Source organism: Haematobia irritans, chromosome 3 (assembly GCF_050003625.1).
Source record: "Haematobia irritans isolate KBUSLIRL chromosome 3, ASM5000362v1, whole genome shotgun sequence".
Lineage (NCBI taxonomy): Eukaryota > Metazoa > Arthropoda > Insecta > Diptera > Muscidae > Haematobia > Haematobia irritans.
This window is the reverse complement of record NC_134399.1, coordinates 140,906,563-140,926,221: the sequence shown is the minus strand read 5'-3', so window position 1 is coordinate 140,926,221 and position 19,659 is coordinate 140,906,563. Positions and strand designations below refer to the sequence as shown.

Here is a 19,659-nt window from a genome sequence, read left to right as displayed (position 1 = left end):
CAGCACACTATCCACTGGGCTACGTAGCTGTTATGGTCATCAAGAGATAATTATCGTTATAATTTATATTTATATAGCATAGCTTCCGGCGCCCACGAGCCGATGCAAACATAACATTGTTTAACAACATAACATTGTTAAACATACATTTGTTGGCGACGTGGATCAGTGGTTGGTACGTCCGCCTTGCATGCATGTTAAGTGTGTCTTATAAAAGACTTAAAGTTAGAAAAGAACAGTGTTTGATATAAACGAAATGGACTGAGTTGAAATCATATATTATTTTTTTATTGCAAAAATACAAATTTTGGAACAAAAAAAGTTTTTGTATACAAGTTTGAAATTTTCGAAGAAAGTCAAAAACTCTTACAAAGGAAGAAGAACGTGAAGTCGAGTATATATAAATATTTTTCCATCGAATCCTAAGGTTAACGATAACCATTCGAAAATACATTATATTTAAATTCTAAACAGTAATTTTACAACCAGCACATACATTTATTTTGATGTGAACAATTGTTTGCTGGCATGTAGCACCATTAATTTAGAAATACAAATAAATATGAATTTGTATTAACGAATAATTTTGTACTTAATTTAATTCTTAAGGCCGGTATAATTTGGCACTATCGCGTTAAAATGGCCATATTTAAAAGTATCCTTACTTGAATTCTCCGCTTCATTGGCTCGGAATCAATACCAAAATTGTTAAAGTAGAAACACAATCTTTGGAACCGGGCATGCTTCTTTTTCAGTGTATAGTGCCCTTTCGTTAGTTTTTATGAAGATCCATTTAATTACCTTTGTTTGAATATTTTGACTTACTCGTCCTACGTTCCGATTTGTTTTGACGAAACACAAAAAAAAAACAAGTAAGGAAAGTCTAAAGTCGGGCGGGGCCGACTATATTATACCCTGCACCACTTTGCACATCTAAATTTTCGATACCGTATCACATCCGTTAAATGTGTTGGGGGCTATACATAAAGGTTTGTCCCAAATACATACATTTAAATATCACTCGATCTGGACCGAATTTGATAGACTTCTACAGACTCTATAGACTAAAAATTTAAGTCGGCTAATGCACTAGGGTGGAACACAATGTTAGTAAAAAACAAGTAACGAAAGTCTAAAGTCGGGCGGGGCCGACTATATTATACCCTGCACCACTTTGTAGATCTAAATTTTCGATACCATATCACATCCGTCAAATGTGTTGGGGGCTATATATAAAGGTTTGTCCCAAATACATACATTTAAATATCACTCGATCTGGACGGAATTTGATAGACTTCTACAAAATCTATAGACTCAAAATTTAAGTCGGCTAATGCACTAGGGTGGAACAGAATGTTAGTAAAAAAATATGGGAAACGTTTAAATCTGAAGCAGTTTTGAGGAAACTTCGCAAAAGTTTGATTTATCGCTCGATATATATGTATTAGAAGTTTAGGAAAATTAGAATCAATTTTACAACTTTTCGACTAGCAGTGGCGATTTTACAAGGAAAATGTTGGTATTTTGACCATTTTTGTCGAAATCAGAAAAACATATGTATGGGCGCTATATCTAAATCTGAACCGATTTCAACTAAATTTGGCACGCATAGCCACAATGCTAATTCTACTCCCTGTGTAAAATTTCAACTAAATCGGAGTTAAAAATCGGCCTCTGTGGTGATATGAGGGTAAATCGGGCGAAAGCTATATATGGGAGATATATCTAAATCTGAACCGATTTCAACCAAATTCGGCACGCATAGCAACAATGCTAATTCTACTCCCTGTGCAAAATTTCAACTAAATCGGAGCAAAAAATTGGCCTCTGTGGTCATATGAGTGTAAATCGGCCGAAAGCTATATATTGGAGATATATATAAATCTGAACCGGTTTCAACCAAATTTGGCACGCATTGCGACAATGCTAAGTCTACTCCCTGTGCAAAATTTCAACTCAATCGGAGCTAAAAAATTGGCCTCTGTGGTCATATGAGTATAAATCGGCCGAAAGCTATATATTGGAGCTATATCTAAATCTGACCCAATTTCAATCAAATTTGGCATGCATAGCTACAATGCTAATTCTACTCCCTGTGCAAAATTTTAACCAAATTGCGGTAAAACTCTGGCTTCTGGGACCGTATTAGTCCATATCGGGCGAAAGATATATATGGGAGCTATATCTAAATCTGAACCGATTTCAATAAAATTTGGCACACTTGACTATAGAACTAATTGCTCTTCTTGTGCAAAATTTTAAGTAAGTTAGGGTAAAACTCTGGCTTCTGGGGCCATATAAGTCCATATCGGGCGAAATATAGATATGGGAGCTATATCTAAATCTGAACCGATTTCTTCCAAAATCAATGGGGATCTATTCTGAGCCAAAACACATACGTGTGCCAAATTTGAAGTCGATTGGACTAAAACTGCGACCTAGACTTTGACTACAAAAATGTGTTCACAGACAGACGGACATGGCTATATTGACTCAGGAGCCCACCCTGAGCATTTTTGACAAAGACACCATGTATCTATTTTGTCTCCTTCTGGGTGTGGCAAACATATGCACTAACTTATAATACCCTGTTCCACAGTGTGGAGCAGGGTATAAAAATTGAGCCCGTAAAGCGATAATGATAAACAAAACTCATGCTCTTTTTTCAAATGTCTTTTCTCTTGGTTCCGAATGAATTTTCTCTCCGAATACTCATTTCAATATTTTTACTTAAGCATATACAATTTTTGGCGAAGTCTTATATCACAACATATATATATGTTTACTCCAAATTTGTAAATTTATACTTGTTTTTATCCACACATAGTATTTTTCAAATCTTTAATGAAATTTTCTTTGCGTACACTTTATGTCTCTCTTTCTAAATTAATATATGTTTGTATCCAAGCATATTATATTTACAAACATTTTATGCCCCAAACATAATATGTTCTAACATATTAATATATATGTCCCAAACATGTTATGCTAGTTTATGAACATTATACGCTTGCACTTAAAAATATTGTGTTTAAAAATTTGAGTTCCAAACATATAATTTTTACACCCAAACCTATGAAAAACAGCCTTTTTCGCCCGTGCAGGAAGTTCTTTTAATTCAATTTTTTATATGACGGTTTTTTCATACTTTAATGGGTAATTTTACCTTTTCTTGTTTCAAATAGGTTAAAAACAGAGTAAGAATTCATAAAATGGTACAAATCATTTAAATTTTGGCGAAACAAGTGCTAAATCCAATCTGAAAAAAATTTGAATTTTTTAAAATATTTGAGATCAAACGTTGCCGACAAGCATTAAAATCCATTAAAAATTATAAAAAAATATAAAAATTATTTTTGTGACAAAATATTACATAATTTTTTAATTTACATCCAAAACATTGAATTCGGATGCAAAGTGATGCAAATTCAGTGCAACGGCTGTTGAAATGGAGGACTTCCATCCTATGACAAGCCTATGTTAAATTCATCGCATCTGCGTCAATTTTGCCTCACCTTCGGATCGAAAAAGAAATTTTTCATTACTTTTTTTTGGCGGCGCTTTTTTTGCTGGGCTCTTATGAATATTGTAATTCACCGTGATGGGTACTTAATATTCGACCTGGACGAATTTACGGCCGTATATAATTGTTTGTGTAATTAAGCACATAACTCAGATCGTAATAATTATCCGATTTGAATTGTTTCCGATACAAAATACGAATGCTATTCTAAAATAAAATTTATTTCTTTACACCTTTGCTAAATATAGGATTAAGTCGTTTGCATATTTTTAATATTTATAACACTTATCCACTATCATCTTCAAAGCCCTACCTCTACAAATCTTATTATGTAACATTTTAATACTTACTAAAATTTAATTACTTATTTGGCCTCTATCCAAAAAAAATCTTTTCTTCTTGCAGAGGACAACCAAACGTTATTTAATTAGACGAAGACGAACCAGAAGAATACCAACGGCAAATACCACCACTTCCCCATTATATCTACTTTCCAACAAGAATAGTGTGTCCTCCTTGGGGGAGGGTAAAGGAAAGTGCTCTTCTCTGTGGGAAAGGTTACAATAAATGCAGGTGCAAACTAAAAATGTTAACTAAGCATCAGTTCCATGCTGTTGCCAGCAAAAAGGAAGCTATCCAAGCCATTTTTATGCTAACAAATAACCCTGCCACCACCACCACCACACTACTACCCACCGCAATAATTTTTAATTCCAATTGCTGCAATTCCTTCTTGCATGGACAGAAATACCAGAACCAGTACCAGTGTCGACATAGTGTCCCACAGCTGGCAACATCGCTGTGCACCATCAACACGGATGAATGCAGCGACGACAGCAACAATTGCTGCCTCACACAATCACCTAAGAACGTTGCAACAGAAATCAAATACCAGCATAAAACCATCGGAACGATTTTTTGCCATGACGATGACTATGAAAGGCAAATAAAAAAGTGATAACAAAAAAGTGCCGTGAAAAAAACTGAGAGGAAGGGAGAGAGAGAAAACAAAAACAAATACTAAAAATTTATTCTATATAAATTGCGAGCCAGTGAAAGACTCTGAAGGACATAGTAAAAATTTGTGGGCTCCGTGAAAGAGGGAAAGCGAGGAAGAGAGAGAGAGAAAAAATAACTTAAAAAGTAAATAAAATTTAAAAGTGGTTAATTAAAAGTTAAGTCGTCGGCACTTTTCCCTCATTCAGAGAAATTTATTAACAACTGAAAAAAAAAAAACAAAACCAGTGCTAACAACAACAACATCAACATCCTGTGAAACTACAAGAGGATAAACATCAACAGAGACAAGTTTATTGAGTTGAATGAGTCGATGGGTTTAGTTTTTTGTATATCCGCTTTGTGTTTAAGTGTTTCCGGTCGGTAACTGCAAATCATTCAGCTGTCATTGTATTTCTAAAGTCCAGAAGATTTTGTTTTAAGTGTCTTGGAAAAGTAACCGTGTGTTTGTGTGATTGTGTTTCTTGTTTGGCCTATCTCCCCATTTCCGAATGCATTCATATCCGGGCATTTGAGATTGAAAACAGAAAAAAAACACACACAAACAAAACGAAAATACAAAACAAAAACACTAAAAGTTTAGACCCAAAAAACTATGTTAACACAACTCTATACGACAGAAGAGGATCCGACCTTGTGTTCGATTATTTGGGGTACAAATTTCTCCTTTACGCCTGCTGTCCATGAGAATGAGAGTCAAGTAATTACAGCTGCCTCAACGTCCCATAATGTCATTGCAGTTGGCAGTGGCGCCACAGAGACTGGTGCAGGTACCATTGATGGTGACAGTGCTCTCAATGTCATAACAGGCGGCGGCAATGTGGGGCCAAATAATGCTGGCACCATAGGCGTTGGCGATAATCTACGTGACGATCTCTACATAACGAATGAGGTAAGTTTTGAGAAAATATTATCTTAATGTTAAATGCTACATGTTGGAAGAAAATGCTTCGTAATATTAAGGAAATTTATCACTAAAATTGAGCTGGCGAAAAAAAAATTCTTAGATACAATCAAAACTTTTGTCTTTTAAAAGAGAAACCAATTTGAGTAAGGGAATGAAGTAAACCAAGTATATACGGCCACAATTTTGGCCAGGCCGAATATTATGTACTCTCCACAATGCATTGCATATAAACTTCTACTAATGACTGTCATCCAGGATCGAATTACTTGGGTTATGGTAACAATTACCGATGGCTATTTATATTAAACCTTCTTAACATTGTGTTCCAAATTGTAAGATAGTCCATATAGTGTTTAGGTTAGATAAAAGGCAGATTACTTACCTATAAGAGCATCTTTAGTTATTGATCGATGTATATAGAAGAGACTAACAATTATGGATCGATCTGAACCTATTTTCGAATGGAAATCGAATCAAGGCTAAAGAAGTAAAATTTGGTAAAGTAATGAAAATGTTCTTTTTGGATCTGGAAGTGGTGTAAAATTGGCGCAGAAGCGAAGAATTTAACATGGGTTTTTCATAGGACGGATGTCCACCATTTCAGCAGCCGCTGCACTGAATTTACATCACTTCCTAAGGTGTGAGGTGAATTTCGTGTTTTGGATGTGAATTAAGAATTTTTGTGATATTTTGACAAATAAATAATTTTTAATTTTTTTTATGATTTTTAAAGCATTATAACGCTTGTGTGGAACGTTTGTCATCAAATATTTTCAAAAATTCGCAATTTTTCTAGAAAGAATTTACAATTTTTTTCGGCTAAATTTAAATAATTTGTACCATCTTATTAATTCTTAATATGTTTTTAACCTATTTGAAACAAATAAAAATATATTTTCCATTAAAAGTATGAAAAAAGCGGGTTATAAAAATTGACTCAAAAAATTGACTTCCTGTGCAGTTGAAATAAAGAACATCTTTGGGAGAGCATTTTTGGAAGTTCTTTTAAAGTTTTGCCTTGAGAAGAACTTCCATTTTTATACCCACCATTTTATATCCACCATAGGATGGGGGTATATTAACTTTGCCATACCGTTTGTAACACATCGAAATATTGCTCTAAGACCCCATAAAGTATATATATTATGGGTGGTGGTGAAATTCTGAGTCGATCTGAGCATGTCCGTCCGTCCGTCCGTCTGTTGAAATCACGCTAACTTCCGAACGAAACATGCTATCGACTTGAAACTTGGCACAAGTAGTTGTTATTGATGTAGCTCGGATGATATTGCAAATGGACCATATCGGTCCACTTTTACGTATAGCCCCCATATAAATGGACCCCCAAATTTGGCTTGCAGACTCTCTAAGAGAAGCAAATTTCATCCGATCCGGCTGAAATTTGGTACATGGTAACATCATATGATCTCTAACAACCATGCAAAAATTGGTCCACATCGATCCATAATTATATATAGCCCCCACACAGAAAAAAATATCACCAAAATATTTCCAATTAAAAAGTTAATTGAAGTTCAAAATTTTTTCAATTAATAAATTAATTGATACAATTAACTTTTTAATCATGATAGAAACATTAAGTTAATTAAGTCAATGATTGAAATTTTTAAAATGTTTAATTAAAAAATTAATTGGTACAATTAACTTTTTAATCAAATTCGGAAGACTAATTCAGTTAAAAAAAGTGCTGATTTTTTTTTACTTTTTTAATTAAAAATGTATTTCAAACAATCATTTGTTAATCCAAATAAAAACTCTAAGCCAATCTAACTAAGTAATTAAAAATAGTTACCTTTTTTAATTAATAAATTAATTGCGGTTTGCAATCAACATCAATTAAATTTTTAATTGAATCAATTAAAATATTAATTGAATTTTGCTGAAAAAATCAATTAATTTTTTAATCAAGAATTTTTTCTATGCCCAATTAAAACTGTGATTGATACTATCATTTTCGTGATTGAAGACATTTCAATTAAAAAATTAATTGGATCAATTAATTTGGTGATTGAATCAGAGAAAAAATTTTTTGTGTGCATATAAACCGATCCTCAGATTTGGCTTGCGGATCCTCTAAGAGAAGCAAATTTCATCCGATCCGGCCGATATTTGGTACATGGTGTAAGTATATGGTCTCTAATAACCATGCAAAAATTGGTCCACATCGGTCCATAATTATATATAGCCCCCATATAAACCGATCCCCGGATTTGGCTTCCGGAGCCTCTAAGAGAAGCAAATTTCATGTGTTCCGGCTGAAATTTGGTACATGGTGTTAGTATATGGTCTCTAATTACCATGCAAAAATTGGTCCACATCGGTGCATAATTATATATAGCCCCCATATAAACCGATCATCAGTTTTTACCTCCGGAGCCTCTTGGAAGAGCAAAATTCATCTGATTCAGTTGATATTTGGTACGTGGTGTTAATATATGGCCTCAAACACCCATGCAAAAATTAGTCGAAATCGGTCTATAATTATATATAGCCCCCATATATACCGATCCCCAGATTTGGCTTGCGGAGCCTCTGAGAGAAGCAAATTTCATCCGATCCGCCTGAAATTTGGTACATGGTAACATCATATGATCTCTAACAACCATGCAAAAATTAGTCCACATCGATCCATAATTATATATAGCCCCCATATAAACCGATTTGGCTTGCGGATCCTCTAAGAGAAGCAAATTTCATCCGATCCGGCTGATATTTGGTACATGGTGTAAGTATATGGTCTCTAATAACCATGCAAAAATTGGTCCACATCGGTCCATAATTATATATAGCCCCCATATAAACCGATCCCCGGATTTGGCTTCCGGAGCCTCTAAGAGAAGCAAATTTCATGTGTTCCGGCTGAAATTTGGTACATGGTGTTAGTATATGGTCTCTAATTACCATGCAAAAATTGGTCCACATCGGTGCATAATTATATATAGCCCCCATATAAACCGATCATCAGTTTTTACCTCCGGAGCCTCTTGGAAGAGCAAAATTCATCTGATTCAGTTGATATTTGGTACGTGGTGTTAATATATGGCCTCAATCACCCATGCAAAAATTAGTCGAAATCGGTCTATAATTATATATAGCCCCCATATATACCGATCCCCAGATTTGGCTTGCGGAGCCTCTGAGAGAAGCAAATTTCATCCGATCCGCCTGAAATTTGGTACATGGTAACATCATATGATCTCTAACAACCATGCAAAAATTAGTCCACATCGATCCATAATTATATATAGCCCCCATATAAACCGATTTGGCTTGTGGATCCTCTAAGAGAAGCAAATTTCATCCGATCCGGCTGATATTTGGTACATGGTGTAAGTATACGGTCTCTAATAACCATGCAAAAATTGGTCCACATCGGTCCATAATTATGTATAGCCACCATATAAACCGATCCACAGATTTGGCTTGTGGAGCCTCTAAGAGATGCAAATTTTATCCGATCCGGCTGAAATTTGGTACGTGGTGCATAAATCCATATCGATTCGTAATTATTTGCGGACTTGCCTATACATACCTTTTTTGTCTAATATGTACCACGTATAGACTAACTCACAATTTAGAAAACGATGTTAAGAAATTTTAAGATACCACAACCCAAGTAATTCGATTGTGGATGACAGTCTTTCGTAGAAGTTTCCACGCAATCCATGATAGAGGGTACATAAGATTCGGTCTGGCCGAAGATATTAAGTACTCATTTACTAGAACCTAGTACTCAAAAAAATAATCAGTAACGAGTAGTTGCAATCAAATACTCGTTAGTTTACCAAAACTAACACACAGTGATAAGAGAGAAGTTCAATGCTGTGGTAAACCAATGGCCTGAATAGTTTTTGTGAGCCAGAAATAACGGGTGACATTATGCCTTACCTTACCAAGTCCAAGTCCAAGCTCATTTTTATACCCTAAACCACATAGTGGTCAGGGTATAATAAGAATGATCGGCCTACCAGAAATATTGATTTTAGATCCCATAAAATATATACCGATCGACTCAGAATCACCTCCTGAGTCGATCTAGCGCTTGGTGTCCGTCCGTCTGTCCATGTATTTGTTGTTCACAGGATTCCGGTCGCAATTATTAACCGATTTTAATGAAATTTGGTACAGGGAGTTTTTTGGGCACAAGGACGAACACTATTGAATTTGGAAGAAATCGGATCAAATTTAGATATAGCTCCCATATATGTATCACCCGATTTTGAAAAATTCGCCCCTAATAACCTTATGTTTGACCGTACAGGCCTCATTTCTTAACTGATCTTACTCAAATCTTGCACAAGGTAACCTTTTGTGGTATTAATCAAACCCGCAAAATATTATGCAATTTGGTTCAGATTTAGATATAGCTTCCATATATATGCTTCGCTCGATTTTCCCAAATTTGGCCATAGTACTCTTATATATTAACCAATGTTACTCAAATTTCAAATTTTGATGTACTAGCCGATCGTACTTATACGTACTTATAGCTCTTACATAAGAATATTGCTCGATTTTTACAAATTTATATTTACTACCCACACTAATTTAACGATTTTCTCTTTTTTAATAATGGGCTCAATATTAGTGGCATACTATCTCCGTATGAGCAATATCAACACAGCCAGTGTTGCTAGAAGTAGGGGAAATTCCCTATATGTAGGGTTTTTCTAATATTTAGCGTCTTGTAGGGACGTAGGGCCACAATATAGGACATTTTCACTCAACACAATTTGTAATAATTTTTACATTTTGGTGGCTCTAGAGGAGGAAATTGGAAGCCAGCAAGGCTTGATTTTTAACAATGTGTGGTAAACTTTGTTCCTGCACCCTCACAAAAAATCGCTTCTGTAACATATACTCCCAAACATATTTTGCTTCAAGCATATACATTTTTGGGTATTGCCCAAACATTTATATGTTTGATCTCTTCCAATATATAATATGTTTGAAAGCATATTGGTCTAAACAATATATGTTTGGGTAGTCTAATTTCCAAACATTTTGTATTTTTGCATCCAAATTCAATAATGTTGTCTTCCAAAAAACAATATGTTATTATGTGAACATATAATATGTTTGGAAGCATTTTGCACCCAAAAATATTATATGCTTAAAAAAAATCTCCCAAACAATATTTTGCTCAAAATTTTATTTATTTATTTATATATTTACAATCATAATGAATTATGAAAATAAACAGGTAATATAGGTGCTAACAACATAGGTTTTCGACCTGAATGCTCAAAATTTTGTTTCTGCCTAATTGTATATTCCCCCACATCTTTCTCATTTCCACGAGATTTTTTAGTTCTTAGCACCTTTTTCTGTAATACAAACATTGTAGAAGAAATTATTCAATTTTATGATTATACCCTGCTCCACACTGTGGAACAGGGTATTATAAGTTAGTGTATATGTTTGCAACACCCAGAAGGAGACGAGATAGATACATGGTGTCTTTGTCAAAAATTCTCAGGGTGGGCTCCTGAGTCGATATAGCCATGTCCGTCTGTCCGTGAACACATTTTTGTAATCAAAGTCTAGGTCGCAGTTTTAGTCCAATCGACTTCAAATTTGGCACAAGTATGTGTTTTGGCTCAGAATAGATCCCTATTGATTTTGGAAGAAATCGGTTAAGATTTAGATATAGCTCCCATATATATATTTCGCCCGATATGGACTTATATGGCCCCAGAAGCCAGAGTTTTACCCTAATTTACCTAAAACTTTGCACAAGAAGAACAATTAGTACAATAGTCAAGTGTGCCAAATTTTATTGAAATCGGTTCAGATTTAGATATAGCTCCCATATATAACTTTCGCCCGATATGGACTAATACGGTCCCAGAAGCCAGAGTTTTACCCCAATTTGGTTAAAATTTTACACAGGGAGTAGAATTAGCATTGTAGCTATGCATGCCAAATTTGGTTGAAATCGGTTCAGATTTAGATATAGCTCCAATATATAGCTTTCGGCCGATTTACACTCATATGACCACAGACGCCAATTTTTTGGTCCGATTTAGTTGAAATTTTGCACAGGGAGTAGAATTAGCATTGTAGCTATGCGTGCCAAATTTGGTTGAAATCGGTTCAGAATTAGATATAGCTCCCATATATAGCTTTCGCCCGATTTACACTTATATGATCACAGAGGCCAAGTTTTAACTCCGATTTAGTTGAAATTTTGCACAGGGAGTAGAATTAGCATTGTGGCTATGCGTGCCAAATTTGGTTGAAATCGGTTCAGATTTAGATATAGCTCCCATATATATGTTTTTCTAATTTCGACAAAAATGGTCAAAATACCAACATTTTCCTTCTAAAATCGCCACTGCTTAGTCGAAAAGTTGTAAAAATGACTCTAATTTTCTTAAACTTCTAATACGTATATATAGAGCGATAAATCATAAATAAACTTTTTCGAAGTTTCCTTAAAATTGATTCAGATTTAAACGTTTCCCATATTTTTTACTAAAATTGTGTTCCACCCTTGTGCATTAGCCGACTTAAATTTTGAGTCTATAGAGTCTGTAGAAGTCTATCAAATTCTGTCCAGATCGAGTGATATTTAAATGTATGTATTTGGGACAAACCTTTATGTATAGCCCCTAACACATTTAACGGATGTGATACGGTATCGAAAATTTAGATGTACAAAGTGGTGCAGGGTATAATATAGTCGACCCCGCCCGACTTTAGACTTTCCTTACTTGTTTGTTTTTATTTTAATTTTACCTTTTGCCGGACGGGGATTCGAACAGTTTGTAAGGATCAAAGAAGTAGCTGATCAATTGCCCAAGGAAAAATAAAATGTTAATTTTGTAATAATAAGCAACAACCACCAACTTAATTCAATATCGCTCCCTGTTAAATAGCGCTCCAAGCTACTAAACACATATATGTTTATAGGCTATTTCTAAATTAATATATGTTTGCATCCAAGCATATTATATTTACAAACATTTTATGTCCCAAACATAATATGTTCTAACATATTAACATATATGTCCCAAACATGTTATGCTAGTTTATGAACATTATATGTTTGCACTCAAAAATATTGTGTTTAAAAATGTGTGTTCCAAACATATAATGTTTATAGCCAAACATATGAAAACAGTCTTTTTCATCCGTGTGTAGAGAATTTTGTCAACATTTTATTTCTATAGAACATTTTGTCAAAATTGTACTTCTATAGACATTTTTTTCCAAATATTATTTCTATAAAAAATTTTTTCAAAATTTTATTTCTATAGAATTTATTGTCAAAATTTTATTTCTATAGAAAAATTTCTCACAAAAATTTTTTTATAGAAACTTTTTCCAAAATTTTGTTTCTATAGAGATTTAACAAAAAGATTACTAATTTGGGTAGAATTCTACCAACTGTGGCAACCGTGGTGGTAATACAAATTTATATTCTAAGTTATATACGTTGCATATTCATGTTTTAAGATAATAAAGTACTTAGAACCATTTTTATACCCACCACCATAGGATGGGGGGTATATTAACTTTGTCATTCCGTTTGTAACACATCGAAATATTGCTCTAAGACCCCATAAAGTATATATATTCTGGGTCGTGGTGAAATTCTGAGTCGATCTGAGCATGTCCGTCCGTCCGTCCGTCCGTCCGTCCGTCCGTCCGTCCGTCCGTCCGTCCGTCCGTCCGTCCGTCCGTCTGTTGAAATCACGCTAACTTCCGAACGAAACAAGCTATCGACTTGAAACTTGGCACAAGTAGTTGTTATTGATGTAGGTCGGATGGTATTGCAAATGGGCCATATCGGTCCACTTTTACGTATAGCCCCCATATAAACGGACCCCAAAATTTGGCTTGCGAGGCCTCTAAGAGAAGCAAATTTCATCCGATCCGGCTGAAATTTGGTACATGGTGTTAGTATATGGTCTCTAACAACCGTGCAAAAATTGGTCCACATCGGTCCATAATTATATATAGCCCCCATATAAACCGATCCCCCGATTTGGCTTGCGAGGCCTCTAAGAGAAGCAAATTTCCTCCGATCCGGCTGAAATTTGGTACATGGTGCTAGTATATGATCTCTAACAACCATGCAAAAATTGGTCCACATCGGTCCATAATTATATATAGCCCCCATATAAACCGATCCCCCGATTTGGCTTGCGAGGCCGCTAAGAGAAGCAAATTTCATCCGATCCGGCTGAAATTTTGTACGTGATGTTAGTATATGTTCTATAACAACCATGCAAAAATTGGACCACATCGGTTTATAATTATATATAGCCCCCATATAAACCGATCACCAGATTTGACCTCCGGAACCTCTTGGAAGAGCAAAATTCATCTGATTCAGTTGAAATTTGGTACGTGGTGTTAATATATGGCCTCAAACTCCCATGCAAAAATTGGTCGATATCGGTCCATAATTATATATAGGCCCCATATAAACCGATCCCCAGATTTGACCTCCAGAGCCCCTTGGAAGAGCAAAATTCTTGCCATTCGGTTGAAATTTGGTACGTGATGTTAGTATATGGTATCCAACAACCATGCAGGAATTGGTTCCTATCAGTCCATAATTATATATAGCTCCCATATAAACCGATCCCCAGATTTGACCTCCGGTGCCTTTTGGAGAAGCAAAATTCATTCGATCTGCTTGAAATTTGGTACGTGGTGGTAGTATATGATATTTAACAACCATGCCAAAAGTGGTCCATATCAGTCCATAATCGTACATAGCCCCATATAAACCGATCCCGAGATTTGGTTTTGGAACCTCTTGGAGGAGCAAATTTCATCCGAGTGAGTTGAAATTTGGTACGTTGTGCTAGTATATGGTCGTTAACAACCATGCCTAACTAGGTCCATATCGGTCTATAGTTATATATGGCCCTCAGATAAATCGATCCCCAATCACACAAAGATTGGTCCATATCAAGTTCATAATTGTATATAGCCACCATATAAGCGACCTCCATATTTCAATTCTGGCTCTCTACGTACTAAAAGTCCATATCGATTCGTAATTATTTGTAGACTTAACTATACATAACTTTTTTGTCTAATATATACCATGTATGGACTAAATCACAGTCTTTCGTAGAAGTTTCTACGCAATCCATGGTGGTGGGTACATAAGATTCGGCCTGGCCGAACTTGCGGCCGTATGTACTTGTTGTATTTAAATTTTTTAAATTTAACGAAAAATATAGTAGGGGAAATTGTTTGGGAATGTATGGGAAAATAGGGAACTTTATTTGTCCTTGTAGGGTAAACCGAACATTTTCCGTGGCAACATTGACTATGAGCTATAGTCAGATTGACACAAAGCACCCATAAACATGTACCCCTTAATTTTCTTAAATATGCAACTGCGGTTTATCTCCCAGACCTATATGCTACCCCACAAATGCTTATGATTACTAATTCTGTAATGGTGGTTTAGGGTATGATATAGTCGGCCCCGCCCGACTTTCTACTTTACTTACTTGTTTGATATTTGTTGAATACGTTCTCGCGATATATTCTGCTCACGAAAAACGTTTCCATCTCTATGACGTGGATTTCGGTCATATATGGTATTGTCACCGATTTTTTCGCCCACCTTTGTGATAGCCACTTGTGGTTTTCCAGCCAAAAATAAAACAATAACACGGTCACAGTTGAATTGAAAGATGAATAACACAATTTCTGATCAAAATGACAAACGGAATAACAAAGTTAGTATACCTCCTATGGCGGAGGCTTTAAAACTAAAATGATCGACGTGGGTCTTTTATGATACGCCCTTTGGATATAATAGATGGTTTTCAATTAAAACTCCATTATTTTTGATTATTTTATTTTCCACTTCTATTGTAAACATTTTAACCCATTTGCTTATTAACATGTTGACGCAAAAGCAACAACTTTTTTGTAGTATTACCTAAAATGTTTAAGCTCCAAAATATGACCTTTAACCACTAAATATATTAAGACCTTCCATAAGGCAAAATATTAATTTGAAGATAATTTGAGAAAATGTCTTAATTTAAGAAACCACCATAAATATTAATTAGGGGGTAAATGTTTTCGGAGATTTTTGTTAAACTTTTAATGAATTAATGAAGCAGTTAATACCTAATCTCAGTGGAATATCAAACTTTGTTAGATATTCCAAAACAAAGTTTATTTGTTATCTTATGTTTAACACAATTTGAAAGGCGAGAAACTTCGTTTCCTGGAAACTTGTTGTCTAATTTAGTATTAGAAGACAATTTACAATAACAAACGAACACAAAGGCTTTGTGTTCATGCTTTGAATATAAAAATAGAAAAATAATAAAACGGACGTAAGACAATGGATTTTCACTAAAGAGCAAAAATATTTACTCTATAGCAAAAACAAAAACTCTTTTTTTGATGCAACTAGGATAAAATCGCAACATAAGCAGGGGAATCAACCTATATTGAGCATTAAGGATAAATATAGAGCATTTTAATTTATATACGAGACTAAGGCTATTGTCAAACTAGGCAAATATTTGACCAAAATGAGTGTCAAACTTATTTCCAGGAGCATTTTAGAAATATCTGGATGCCGTTTTAGGAAGATACCCCTATCGTGATGTTTATATCCAATGTGAACAAAAATTTTAAAAAGTTTTTGGTGTTCGGTCGAAGCAGCAATCGAACCCACGACTTCGTGTATGCAAGGCGGGCATGCTAACCATTGCAGCTCGGTGGCTCCCAAATATACTATCATCACATATACTAACATTACGTACCGAATTTAAACGGATCGGTGGAAATTTTCTCCTCCAGAAGTTTCCGGAGTTCAAATCTGTGAATCGGTTTATAAGAGGGCTATCTATGTAATAATGAAACGATATCGACAAATTTGTGAATGGTAGTAACTGGGCATATACTAAAATCATATACCAAATTTCAACCAGATCTGATGAAATTTGTTTTTCAGGAGGCTCTGCAACACAAATCTGGGGATGGTTTTATATCGGGGATATACCTAAAAGTGGTGCGAAGTGAATCATGTGCAATACCATCCGACCTTATACCAAGTTTCAGGTGGATAGCTTCCCAGTAAAAACAAGTATATACGGCCGTAAGTTCGGCCAGGCCGAAGCTTATGTACCCTCCACCATGGATTGCATAGAAACTTCTAGTGAAGACTTGGGTTGCGGTAATACTTTCCGATGGCAAGGTATCTTAAAACTTCCTAACACCGTAATATATACCACATAGTCCATACGTGATATATTTTAAACTAAAAAAGGCCGATTAAATACGTATATAATTAAGTTTAAAGTTTCTATAGAAATAAAATTTTGACAACATTTTCTATAGAAGTAAAATTTGGAAAAAATTTTCTATATAATAAAATTTTGACAAAATTTTCTATAGAAATAAAATTTTGACAAAATTTTCTATAGAAATAACATTTCGACAATGTTTTCTATAAAAAAAATTTTGGTAGATTATTTTTGGCTCGAGTGGCAACCATGATTATGAACCGATAAGGACCAGTTTTTGTGTGATTGGGGATCGCCTATATATAACTATAGACCGAAAATCTGGGGATCGATTTATATGGGGGCTATATATAATTATGGACCGATATATACCAATTTTTGCATGGTTCTTAGAGACCATATACCAACACCATGTACCAAATTTCAGCCGGATCGGATGAAATATGCTTCTCTTAGAGGCTCCACAAGCCAAATCTGGGGATCGGTTTATATGGGTGCTATATATAATTAAAGACCGATATGGACCAATTTTTGCATGGTTGTTAGAGACCATATACCAACATCATGTACCAAATTTCAGTCGGATCGGATGAAATTTTCTTCTCTTTGAGGCTCGGCAAGCCAAATCTGGGGATCGGTTTATATGGGGGCTATATATAATTATGGACCGATGTGAACCAATTTTTGCACGATTGTTAGAGACCATATACCAACACCATGTACCAAATTTCAGCCGGATCGGATGAAATTTGCTTCTCTTTTAGGCTCCGCAAGCCAAATCTGGGCATCGGTTTATATGGGGGCTATATATAATTATGGACCGATGTGGACCAATTTTTGCATGGTTGTTAGAGACCATATACCAAATTTCAGCCGGATCGGATGAAATATGCTTCTGTTAGAGGCTCCACAAGCCAAATCCGAGGGTCCCTTTATATGGGGGCTATACGTAAAAGTGGACCGATATGGCCCATTTTCAATACTATCCGACCTACATCGATAACAACTACTTGTGCCAAGTTTCAAGTCGATAGCTTGTTTTGTTCGGAAGTTAGCGTGATTTCAACAGACGGACGGACGGACGGACATGCTTAGATCGACTCAGAATTTCACCACGACCCAGAATATATATACTTTATGGGGTCTTAGAGCAATATTTCGATGTGTTACAAACGGAATGACAAAGTTAATATACCCCCATCCTATGATGGAGGGTATAAAAACGAAAAACTAAAATTTGCTTTCTAGAAGCAAGTACACACAACCCAAATTTAAAAGACAGTTGTGTCTTAAAAGTATCCTTATTTGTATTCTCCGCTTCTTTGGCTCGGAATAAATACCAACATTTTTAAGGTAAAGACAAAAGCGTTGGAGTCGGGTATGCTTTTTTCAGTGTGCAAATATATTGAATATCAGGTGGACTTGATAACAGATGATCTTCCAAGCGAACATACCAAAACATGGATAGATACCCACAACATTCGGCACACCTCTTTATAGACAAAAAAAAACATTCAGAATTCCAGGCAAATCAGATAAAAATTAGAGTGTCTAGACGCTTAAGTAGTCAAATCTGGAGATCGGAATATATAGGGGCTATACCCAAAACATGGACCGATATAGCCCATCTTCGAACTTCACCTGTTTGCATGCAAAAAGAGAATCTTTGTCAAATATTGGAACGATTTCGTCATTACTGAAGGCTGTAGCGTGATTCCTACAGATAGACAGATAGGGTGATCAATATTTAAATTTATTACAAAGCAAATGACAAACGTATTATAAACAAGTAAGGAAAGTCTAAAGTCGGGCGGGGCCGACTATATTATACCCTGCACCACTTTGTAGATCTAAATTTTCGATACCATATCACATCCGTCAAAAGGGTTGGGGGCTATATATAAAGGTTTGTCCCAAATACATACATTTAAATATCAATCGATCTGGACAGAATTTGATAGACTTCTACAAAATCTATAGACTCAAAATTTAAGTCGGCTAATGCACTAGGGTGGAACACAATGTTAGTAAAAAACAAGTAAGGAAAGTCTAAAGTCGGGCGGGACCGACAATATTATACCCTGCACCAATTTGTAGATCTAAATTTTCGATACCATATCACATCCGTCAAATGTGTTGTCACTCGATTTGGACAGAATTTGACAGACTTTTACAAAATCTATAGGCTCAAAATTTAAGTTGGCTAATGCACTAGGGTGGAACACAATTTTAGTAAACAAATATGGGAAATTTAAATCTGAAGCAATTTTGAGGAAACTTCGCAAAAGTTTATTTATGATTTATCGCTCGATATATATGCATTAGAAGTTTAGGAAAATTAGAGTCACTTTTACAACTTTTCGACTAAGCAGTGGCGATTTTACAAGTAAAATGTTGGTATTTTGACCATTTTTGTCGAAATCAGAAAAACATATGTATGGGAGCTATAACTAAATCTGAACCGATTTCAACCAAATTTGGCACGCATAGCAACAATGCTAATTCTACTCCCTGTGCAACATTTCAACTAAATCGGAGTAAAAAATTGGCATCTGTGGTCATATGAGTGTAAATCGGGCGAAAGCTATATACTGGAGATATATCTAAATCTGAACCGATTTCAACCACATTTGGTACGCATAGCTACAATGCTAATTCTACTCCCTGTGCAAAATTTCAACTACATCGGAGTAAAAAATTGGCATCTGTGGTCATATGAGTGTAAATCGGGCAAAAGCTATATATGAGAGCTATATCTAAATCTGAACCGATTTCAACCAGATTTGACACGCATAGCTACAATGCTAATTCTACTCCCTGTGCAAAATTTCAATTAAATCGAAGTAAAAGATTGGCCACTGTGATCATATCAGTGTAAATCGGGCGAACGATATATATGGGACCTATATCTAAATCTGAACCGATTTCAATAAAATTTTGCACACCTG

The 19,659-nt window shown here is 35.2% G+C and overlaps 1 protein-coding gene across 1 annotated transcript in view; it reads left to right on the top strand.

The window, feature by feature from the left end:
* Positions 1-4,104: 4,104 nt before the first annotated feature.
* Positions 4,105-19,659, top strand: part of LOC142229139 (putative G-protein coupled receptor B0563.6) — a 129,958-nt gene continuing 114,403 nt past the window's right edge. The window contains exon 1 of the mRNA XM_075299677.1: positions 4,105-5,432. Coding sequence (XP_075155792.1) covers positions 5,136-5,432 — 297 coding nt within the window. The 5' untranslated portion in view covers positions 4,105-5,135. The remainder of the gene's footprint in view (positions 5,433-19,659) is intronic.